This window comes from Aegilops tauschii, chromosome 2, assembly GCF_002575655.3.
Source record: "Aegilops tauschii subsp. strangulata cultivar AL8/78 chromosome 2, Aet v6.0, whole genome shotgun sequence".
NCBI classification, from domain to species: Eukaryota; Viridiplantae; Streptophyta; class Magnoliopsida; order Poales; family Poaceae; genus Aegilops; species Aegilops tauschii.
Window position 1 is genome coordinate 612,852,022 of NC_053036.3, and position 11,535 is coordinate 612,863,556.

At 46.2% G+C, this 11,535-nt stretch overlaps 1 protein-coding gene across 1 annotated transcript; it reads left to right on the forward strand.

The window, feature by feature from the left end:
- Window positions 1-4,918: 4,918 nt before the first annotated feature.
- LOC123497412 (transcription factor ILI1-like) lies at window positions 4,919-6,817 on the forward strand. The gene is made up of 3 exons (XM_045233822.2): window positions 4,919-5,475; window positions 5,624-5,903; window positions 6,037-6,817. Exons 1-2 carry the CDS (start codon window positions 5,338-5,340, stop codon window positions 5,774-5,776), a joined length of 291 nt encoding a protein of 96 aa, XP_045089757.1. The 5' UTR covers window positions 4,919-5,337; the 3' UTR covers window positions 5,777-5,903; window positions 6,037-6,817.
- The last annotated feature ends 4,718 nt before the right edge of the window (window positions 6,818-11,535 follow it).

Sequence of the window (11,535 nt, forward strand, 5' to 3'; positions counted from 1 at the left end):
CCGCCCGACGACGCCGCGAGCTCGATCTACGCCGCCAGGCTGCCCCGCCGCCCTCGCCGTCGCCCGTGCCCCCGAGCCCACGCCATCGCCCGTCGCCGTCGTCCTCCGCCCCCCGCCGCTGTCGCCGTCGGCCTCCGCCGCGCGCCCCCGAGCCGTCGCCCGTACGTCACCGTCGCCCTCCGCCCCCGGCCCGCCGCGGTCGCCGTTGCCCTCCGCCACCCACGCCGCCGCCCACGCCATCGCCCTCCCTCGCCCGATGTGAGCCGCCGCCACGCCACGGCTCTGTTTATTTTTTTTCATATAATTTGTATTATTTTTTTGTTCATTGCATTTTTTCATATATATAATGTATATATATATGTATGTTGTAGCTATATGATGAATGTATGTGGCTATGTATGTATGAATATAATGTTCATACAAGTTTTTTGTTTATATACTTTTTTTCATATATGTATTAATTTTTTATTGAGGTTAATTATTAGTACATATCGATTTTTGGTTAGTGCTAGTTGAACTAGTTGATTTAATAAAACTATTTTATTAAATTTTACTATATATAGAAGTAGTTTATTTTTAGTAAGAACTACTTTATTTTATATATTTATAGTAAGTGCTTAGTAGTTGAACTAGTTGATTAATCAATAGAACTATTTTATGAAATTTTACTATATATAGAAGTAGTTTATTTTTAGTAAGAACTACTTTATTTTATTTATTTATAGTAAGTGCTTAGTAGTTGAACTAGTTGATTAATTAATAAAACTACTTTATTTTATTTATAGTAAGTGCTTAATTAGTAGTTGAACTAGTTGATTTAACAAAACTAGTTTATTTTACTATAGAAGTAGTTTATTTTTAGCAAGGAAATTAATAGAACTAGTTTGTTTTTTTAGTTAAAGCAATTATTCCCGCATCGACGTCGACGATGCCTATCCCGCATCCTCGTCGTCGACTCGGTGGAGGAGGCCGGCTTGATCAGAGGGGCCATGTCCGGGACTGGGCTCCGCCGGGCTGGTTTTGGGAGGTGCTACCTTCCGGTGGGCGTAGGTTGGTGAGGAACCAGCCCGTCGTTGACCCGATCCTTGTTTGGTGGCGCTCGCGTGGGCCAGTGACGGTGCCGAGGCTTCCGGACACCGCGGAGGTAGTACGTCACCGTGTCAGCAAGGAGGACCAGCACGTCCGTCGCTACATGGTTGCGTTGGAGGGCAGGTTCAACAATACCTGGCAGGTTCTTCAGGGATCTCACTGGAGCTATGATCCTGTGATGGTTCCGTCCCTTTGGGTGTCCACCGCCCGCGCCGATACCCGTCGGGCGCTACTGTTCTAGCTGTACTAGCGATGCTATATGTATGATAGTATTCGAGGTGTATTAGTGATAATATTCGACGATGTACGGACGCATGGAGATGATGTAGTTTTGCTTATAATTGAATGCATCCTAATTTGAATACTACTTTATTTTGTGATTTGATTTTGCTTATTGAATGCTCAAAGTGGAAAACTACTCCGATCCTACTTTGAATGCTAAAATTGGAGAGCACTATGATTAGTTGATAGCTTATATTTTGTTTTCGCAGAAATCTAGGAGCCCCCGGCCCCTCCATCATCCCCGCCGTTGTCCCCGTCACCGCCCCCTCCGACATCAAGGTGAGACTAGCCAAATCCTCTTTTAGAAAGATAATTAAACGATATTTCGGGTTGACTATAAGAATCCCGACTGTTGTCGTGGGGTAGCTTCTCCTTCGTTCCCGTGTGCTAGACAATTTGGTGTAATGCACTCGAGAACGAAAGGAGGAGCTACCATAACCGACGGTCGCAAATGTCAGAGAGGAATCAGTGAGGGAGAGTTCCACCATATATATATGAGAGGACGAAGAATCCCGACTGTTGTCGTGGGGGTCACTTCTCCTTTGTTCCCGTGTGCTAGACATTTTGGTGTAATGCACACGGGGACAAATGGAGGAGCGACCATCACCAACGGTCGAATGTATACACCACGTGAGCTGAGAGTTTTCAAGAAAAGACTCGACAAACCGATAGTCAACCCGTGATGAATAATAATGATCTAACTTAGGTTTTTTAGTACATATATTTAATTGTAGATGTTTAATATTTGAATTATGAACATAGGAAATGTCGTACTCGGACGACGAAAGTCTCCCGGGGGAGTGCGACTGGTGCCACGACGACCGAGGTCAGTGCGACAGGCCTCACCTGGACGAAGATCGGCGCTTCAGTATTAAGCTGGAGGAGACCTTCGATGTTGAAACGGTACGCAACGACGACAAGTGTTATTTTTTCGTAATTAAGCACGACTTCAACTATTTCAACGTGTACTTTTCATCTTTTACAATTCGGCTAGCTTATCCCATGCCATGCAAGACGCTACGTCTTGGAGAGGATGGGTTTTGAAGACCATGAAAGTATGGAAACAAAGAAAATTCACCTAAGGACCCATCATGATATAGATTTTGAAGTAAAGCTGTATAATTCTGAGAGCGTAACCCATTTTGGTTGCAAAAATTGGGAAGCATTTTGCAAGATGTATGGTTTTGATGAGGGTATGCTTGTCACCATGGATCTTGGTGATCCTGACATCGAGCAAGACAATATGGACATTTGGGTCCTTGTTGATACGCCTCCAATTCTACCGCTATGTGAGTTTCTCAAACATAGTTATTAGCTAATTTATATTGTTCATTTCAAAATAGTTGACAGCTTATTTTCATTGACAGCTTATTTTGATTGTTCAAACAATGTGCGGAACATGGTAGACAGAACCTACTACACCAATGGCTCTGAGTTAACTTATAAGGAGAAAACTCATCTGGTCAGATTTTGTACTGATCTTGAGAATTACAATATCTATTGTAAAACTCCTCCGCATTATGGTCAATACGTGCCACTAGTGCACGTGTTGAACTACGGTAACTACTATGGAGATACCCTGGTAAGATTTCTTACTATTACGACATCCGTGCATATTTTGCATAGTTCTAAAACTAGTACATCATTGCTAACTATGAAGTTATACTATGTTTTTCAACAGATAATCCCAGAGGATTGTGTGCCTCATTTGTTGTATCAGAATGGTAGGCTTGATGTTTTGAATATACAACCAGGTCATCCTACGAATCTCAACTGTCCATACCGGATTTCTAAAAGAAGTGGAGACATGCAAATCAAAGAATGGAAAAAATGTATGGACAGTCGCAAGGAGGTTCTTGGAAGCAAAAGGAAGCGAAGCGCAAGAATTGGAGACAGGATGATCTCCATTCTCCATAATGGAGAGTCAGGGTCTATATTGTTTTATGCTATTTTACCTTAAAGAGGGTATTTTGGTCCTACCTAATACTGATGATCATGTGCTAAGAACAATTAAGTAGGGTTGGTTCGATGACTGTGAGGATGATGATCGTATGACTTGTTATTAATAATGAGTAGAAGTTGTATGATGATGATTAGTAGGACTTGTTATTATATATGATGATGCATGATGCGCGCATGAAGAGTTATTATATATCAGCGGGTGAAATGAACATGGATTGGATTGAAGTGAAGGCAACATGCATGTGGTGTGTGTCGAAAGTAGTACAATCCAAACTTGATCAAGTTAGGATTAGTATTACTTTCGACATGCACCACATGTTGCCTTCACTTCAATCTAAGCCATGTTTAGGCATAGCAGTATACGTAGCGTTGGTAAACCAAGCACGGAGATATAAGAGAGGACACTTCTCTCTAATAGCTACCTAATAACAACCTAAATTAACTCCCCAAAACCCCCTAAACCCCCCCCCCCCTTCAAACAAAAACAAAAACGCCAGCCCCTGAAATGCTGACGCGTGGATGCCTATTGGTCCCGGTTGGTGTCACCAACCGGGATCAAAGGCCCTCCGTCCTGGGCTGGCCGCAGCGGCCACGTGGAGGACCTTCTGTCCCGGTTCGTGTAAGAACCGGAACTAAAGGCCAAGGGCATTAGTAACGACCTTTTAGTCCCGGTTCACAAACCGGGACAGAAGGCCCTCACGTACCGGGACAATAGGCCCTTTTTCTACTAGTGGCCGCCTCGCGAGCCGTCAGATTTGATGTATTGAGTGGACGAGTGTCACCTTCTGCCATTGCAACACAAGTCGAATTGCAAGAAATTTCTGCAACGCAGGTCATGTTGCAGAAAATTTTGCAACATAAGTCAAGATGCATAATTATTTTTTGCAACAGAGGACTTATTACAATTTTTTTGTAAGAGAAGTCTTGCTGCAATTTAATTTCTTTTATGATAGACATCTTGTTACAATTTTTTTTTGCAACAAAGGTACTGCTAAAACTATTTTTGCAATAGAGACGTTGCTGCAGAAACCGATAGCATACAGTGAGCAGCAAGCAGCGATAAGCGTTTTCCTTAGAACAATACGTCCTTTTTTTTTAGTACAATGCAACTTGTATTTTTCTACTTTTTTCCCCGAACTAAGATTCACTCTCCGTGTCGGTCGTGACTTGAGAAAAAGAAAACCGCAGTCAACTTAGACATAGAGAGACGGTAAAATCGACGGTAAAATCCTATTTGGATTCAGAAATGAAGCCTTCTCCATTGATACATGTTAATTTAATCTATGCATGATTATGCACTAGGAGACATTGATGATGTCTTAATCTATCCAGGACGATGCCCGTGCATGTGTGCTCAGCATGCATGAGCATCATGCAGATCTAGAAAGACATCCACATTCCCCCCATGTGGAAGCCCGCCGCACACAGTGCAGACAAAATCCAGAGGCCACACAACTAAACTAATACTACTAACAGAACAAATAAACAAGCATTTACTGGATCCAACTCGTACGTCCTACCTAGCCCTACGGCCCAAGCCCGGGCCTAATTGAGCCGTCTACTCCTGCTATAGTACTCACCTCCGCTGCAACTGTCACTGAATACTACCACTCAGTACCACTGGTAGTAGAGTGGTGCTGCCGCTCTCCATGGCTCACCACGTCGTCTCTCCCTGTCACCCATTGACAGCCCTCGCTTTCTTCCTAACTAGCTCCCCCTCTCCTCCTACCTCGCTTCGTTAGGCTAGTTCGCTTCGCTCTGCTAGCTGGTTCTCGGACCGGCAGCGCCCGCTATATATAGCTCTCGCCTCGGCTGCAGCTACCACTCACCCGCACCAAAAACAAGCAATAAGCTAGCAGCTACACTCACCCAACTGTTAGTCTCCTTAGCTAAGCTATATCTCCTACTGCTAGCTGCGTGTGGGTGTGGGCACTCTCCGCTACAGCTCGATAGGTACGTACATAAGCTATCTAGCACGAGCTGTGAGCGAGCGAGCCAGCAAGCATGTCGTCGAGCAGCCGGAGGTCACGCACGCGGCGTGGCGGGAGCTCGTCGTCGATCTCGGAGGAGCAGATCTCCGAGCTGCTGTCCAAGCTGCAGGCGGTGCTCCCGGAGTCCCAAGCTCGCAATGGTGCTCACAGAGTAAGTACTACCAACCAAACCAAAGTGGTAGTGGCTGCTTTAGTAGCTGCTTTTCCATGAATAGTCAGCTGATCGCGACGCGCTAGTGCAGTGTGCAACCGTGCATGGCCGGAGTCACTGATGAGAGTTAGCCTTCGTGCTGTTTCAGGGGTCGGCGGCGAGGGTGCTTGAGGAGACGTGCAGCTACATCCGGAGCCTGCACCGGGAGTTGGACGACCTGAGCGAGACGCTCGCCGCGCTGCTCGCCTCCGACGCCGTTACCGCCGAGCAGGCCGTCGTCATCAGGAGCCTCCTCATGTGACCCTCCCACCGCCCTCCCATGGGCGGCGCACACGTATGTCTACCAAGCTCTCCGGCGGCCCATGTGAGCATGCGCGTGAGGCGTGAGCGTTATGACGAGTACCTGCGTCGTGAGCCGAATTCGTAAGGTAAAAATTCCGACCCCAAGTCCACCCCCTAAGACTATGCAATGTTTTATATAAAATTGCATCAAAGGTGATAGCAAACCGTCTTAAGGTGGTGCGCCCAAATATTCAGCTAACCAGTCTGCATTTGTTCCAGGACGTTTGATAAGGATGATATTGTTGTGGCTCTTCTGGGTGCTTGCACTTTATGAAGCAAAACAGAGCTGTTAAGCGTTGTCATTGTGCCCATAAGCTCCACATGATGAAGGCTTATGGCACGGTTGAATGGGACTACTTTGCAGGCAATTATGCTCAAATTGGGATTTTCTGAGCGTTGGGCGAACATTGTAATGAGTCTTGTCAACTCGGTCTCGTACTCAATTTTGTTCAATGGTAAGAAACTTGAAGAATACAAACAATCCAGAGGATTCGACAGGGAGATCCAATTTCCCTTTTCCTATTCTTTTTGGCAGCAGAGGGCCTTTTGTGCGTCCTTAAATCCAGAGTTCAGTCATCTTAGATTGGTATGATGCAAGTAGGCTCATCGGCACCACCTGTTAACCATCTTTTATTTGCATATGACAGTTTATTGTTCTTAAAGGCTAATGGTGTTCGGGCGACTGAGGCGTCAACCAGTTGGATGTTTATTTCTAGGCTTCTGACCAACATATATTAATTCTAGCAAATCTTCTATCCTCTTCAGTAAAAGATGCACAACCACTACCTAAAAGGAAATTAAGATTTTGCTAGATGTCGAAACAAGACTCGCAATGAAAAGTACCTAGGTATGCCTTTCGATGTAGGTACTTAGAAAAATAAGGCTTTCAAATACTTAAAGGACAGACTGTGGAGCAAGATGAAAGAACAGACTAGGGAAAAAAATCAACTTTGTAAGCAAGGTCCCGGAGTCAGATGCTGAAACAAAAAGCACAATGTGAACTCATTCTGAGAGCATCTCGCGTACATTCCCCAAAAGTTAAATATGGAAAAGGGTATCTCCAACGTGACCCTCAAAACGCCCGCAAATGTTCAGACCGAATTATCCGGACACATTTTGCCATCCGACGTTATACTCCATCAATCCGCGGATGCGTCTGGGTGTCTGAAATCACGCAAATCGGGCGTAAACCAAGGTGAAGCTTTGCGGGCATCCAAACCACTACCATGTACGCGTCTGACACCCGGTCCCACCAAAACCTCTCCCATGCATGTGCCCTCTCTCAAGCGAATGGACCTTCGCTCCCCACGCTGCATTCATCCTGGCCCAGAGCGGACATAACCATTCACCGGAGCCGGCATGAAGCGACACACCGGCCGAGAACGATGCCCGTGCCATGTCCGGGTCACCGCACCGAACGGGACGGGACTACTCTCTACCACATCAAACCGTCTGCCCGTCCATCTGGCCGCCGACATTAAACATGTGTGATAGCTCAGAAACCCACTCCTGCGCCCGCATTCATACATCGGGCATCGGTTGGCCTGGCCTTGTTATTTATACGTGTCCACGTACATCATGATCCACACTACATCACCTCTGCCATGACTACGAGCTCTAGAGCGATGTGGGAGAGCCGCTCGACTGAGAAGAAGCCTGAGTTGGCCGGCCTTGCGACCTACTGACAGGACCATCGGGCACGGCGGATAGCGGCTGGCTTGCCGGAGGTCAACAACATGACTAGACGATGCAGGAGGCCACAGACGATGATCCGGCGCCCCCGTCCGTGTCAGACCATGCCGGATTCACCATGTAGCAGGCGTAGGAGCACTTCAACGCCGTCAAGGAGGAAGAGTTGCCGGCGTCGCCGGTGTTGACATTCCAACAAGCATAGGAGGACCAATGCTATAACCTTCAGCTCGATCGATGAGCACCAGCTCGCGGAGGGATAAATAGCCGGCGAGCATGCGAATGATATTGCGTCCCGGCCATGGTCACAGAGGATCCGGGCTTCTTGGATGAACAGTAGGACGTTGTACTAGTCCATGTTCATCGCGAGCGATGGCGGCTGTGAAGGAAATATGCCCTAGAGGCAATAATAAAGTTATTATTTATTTCCTTATATCATGATAAATGTTTATTATTCATGCTAGAATTGTATTAACCGGAAACATAATACATGTGTGAATACATAGACAAACAGAGTATCACTAGTATGCCTCTACTTGACTAGCTCGTTGATCAAAGATGGTTATGTTTCCTAGCCATAGACATGAGTTGTCATTTGATTAACGGGATCAGATCATTAGGAGAATGATGTGATTGACTTGATCCATTCCGTTAGCTTAGCACTCGATCGTTTAGTATGTTGCTATTGCTTTCTTCATGACTTATACATGTTCCTATGACTATGAGATTATGCAACTCCCGTTTACCGGAGGAACACTTTGTGTGCTACCAAACGTCACAACGTAACTGGATGATTATAAAGGTGCTCTACACGTGTCTCCAAAGGTACTTGTTGGGTTGGCGTATTTTGAGATTAGGATTTGTCACTCCGATTGTCGGAGAGGTATCTCTGGGCCCACTCAGTAATACACATCACTATAAGCCTTGCAAGCATTGTGACTAATGAGTTAGTTGCGGGATGATGTATTACGGAACGAGTAAAGAGACTTGCCGGTAACGAGGTTGAACTAGGTATCGAGATACCGACGATCGAATCTCGGGCAAGTAACATACCGATGACAAAGGGAACAACGTATGTTGTTATGCGGTCTGACCGATAAAGATCTTCGTAGAATATGTGGGAACCAAAATGAGCATCCAGGTTCCGCTATTGGTTATTGACCAGAGAGGTGTCTCGGTCATGTCTACATAGTTCTCGAACCCATAGGGTCCGCACGCTTAACGTTACGATGACAGTTATATTATGAGTTTATATGTTTTGATGTACCGAAGGTTGTTCGGAGTCCCGGATGTGATCACGGACATGACGAGGAGTCTCGAAATGGTCGAGACATAAAGATTGATATATTGGAAGCCTATGTTTGGACATCGGAAGTGTTCCGGGTGAAATCGGGATTTTTCCGGAGTACCGGGAGGTTACCGGAACCCCCCGGTAACATAATGGGCCTTAGTGGGCCTAGGTGGAAGAGAGGAGAGGAGGCCAGGACAGGGCCGCACGCCCCTCCCCCCCCCAGTCCGAATAGGACAAGGAGAGGGGGGCGGCGCCCCCCCTTCCTTCCTCCCCTCCACCTTTTCCCCCTTCCTCTCCTAGTCCAACATGGAAAGGGGGGAGTCCTGCTCCCGGTAGGAGTAGGACTCCTCCTGGCGCGCCTCTCCTCCTTGGCCGGCGGCCTCCCCTTGCTCCTTTATATACGGGGGCAGGGGGCACCTCTAGACACACAATTGATCAATGATCCTTTAGCCGTGTGCGGTGCCCCCTCCATCATATTACACCTCGATAATATCGTAGCGGTGCTTAGGCGCAGCCCTGCGTCGGTAGAACATCATCATCGTCACCACGCCGTCGTGCTGACGAAACTCTCCCTCAACACTCGGCTGGATCGGAGTTCGAGGGACGTCATCGAGCTGAACGTGTGCTGGACTCGGAGGTGTCGTGCGTTCGGTACTTGATCGGTCGGATCGTGAAGACGTACGACTACATCAACCGCATTGTGTTAAACGCTTCCGTTGTCGGTCTACGAGGGTACGTGGACAACACTCTCCCCTCTCGTTGCTATGCATCACCATGATCTTGCGTGTGCGTAGGAATTTTTTTGAAATTACTACGTTCCCCAACAGTGGCATCCGAGCCTGGTTTTATGCGTTGATGTTATATGCACAAGTAGAACACAAGTGAGTTGTGGGCGATATAAGTCATACTGCTTACCAGCATGTCATACATTGGTTCGGCGGTATTGTGAGATGAAGCGGCTCGGACCGACATTACGCGTACGCTTACGCGAGACTGGTTTCACCGTTGCGAGCACTCGTTGTTTAAAGGTGACTGGCGGGTGTCTGTCTCTCTCACTTTAGTTGAACCGAGTGTGGCTACGCCCGGTTCTTGCGAAGGTTAAAACAGCACCAACTTGACAAACTATCGTTGTGGTTTTGATGCGTAGGTAAGAACGGTTCTTGCTAAGCCCGTAGCAGCCACGTAAAACTTGCAACAACAAAGTAGAGGACGTCTAACTTGTTTTTGCAGGGCATGTTGTGATGTGATATGGTCAAGACATGATGCTATATTTTATTGTATGAGATGATCATGTTTTGTAACCGAGTTATCGGCAACTGGCAGGAGCCATATGGTTGTCGCTTTATTGTATGCAATGCAATCGCCATGTAATTGTTTTACTGTATCACTAAGCGGTAGCGATAGTCGTAAAAGCAATAGTTGGCGAGACGACAACGATACTACGATGGAGATCAAGGTGTCGCGCCGGTGACGATGGTGATCATGACGGTACTTCGGAGATGGAGATCACAAGCACAAGATGATGATGGCCATATCATATCACTTATATTGATTGCATGTGATGTTTATCTTTTATGCATCTTATCTTGCTTTGATTGACGGTAGCATTATAAGATGATCTCTCACTAAAATTTCAAGATAAAAGTGTTCTCCCTGAGTATGCACCGTTGCGAAAGTTCTTCGTGCTGAGACACCACGTGATGATCGGGTGTGATAGGCTCTATGTTCAAATACAATGGGTGCAAAACAGTTGCACACGCGGAATACTCAGGTTAAACTTGACGAGCCTAGCATATGCAGATATGGCCTCGGAACACGGAGACCGAAAGGTCGAGCGTGAATCATATAGTAGATATGATCAACATAGTGATGTTCACCATTGAAACTACTCCATCTCACGTGATGATCGGACATGGTTTAGTTGATTTGGATCACGTAATCACTTAGATGATTAGAAAGATGTCTATCTAAGTGGGAGTTTTTAAGTAATATGATTAATAGAACTTAAATTTATCATGAACTTAGTACCTGATAGTATCTTGCTTGTCTATGTTAATTGTAGATAGATGGCCCGTGCTGTTGTTCCGTTGAATTTTAATGCGTTCGTTGAGAAAGCAAAGTTGAAAGATGATGGTAGCAATTACACGGACTGGGTCCGTAACTTGAGGATTATCCTCATTGCTGCACAGAAGAATTACGTCCTGGAAGCACCGCTGGGTGCCAGGCCTGCTGCAAGAGCAACACCAGAAGTTATGAACGTCTGGCAGAGCAAAGCTGATGACTACTCGATAGTTCAATGTGCCATGCTTTACGGCTTAGAACCGGGTCTTCAACGACGTTTTGAACGTCATGGAGCATATGAGATGTTCCAGGAGTTGAAGTTAATATTTCAAGCAAATGCCCGGATTGAGAGATATGAAGTCTCCAATAAGTTCTACAGCTGCAAGATGGAAGAGAATAGTTCTATCAGTGAGCATATACTCAAAATGTCTGGGTATAATAATCACTTGATTCAGCTGGGAGTTAATCTTCCGGATGATAGCGTCATTGACAGAATTCTTCAATCACTGCCACCAAGCTACAAGAGCTTCGTGATGAACTATAACATGCAAGGGATGAATAAGACAATTCCCGAGCTCTTCGCAATGCTAAAGGCAGCGGAGGTAGAAATCAAAAAGGAGCATCAAGTGTTGATGGTCAATAAGACCACTAGTTTCAAGAAAAAGGGCAAAGGGAAG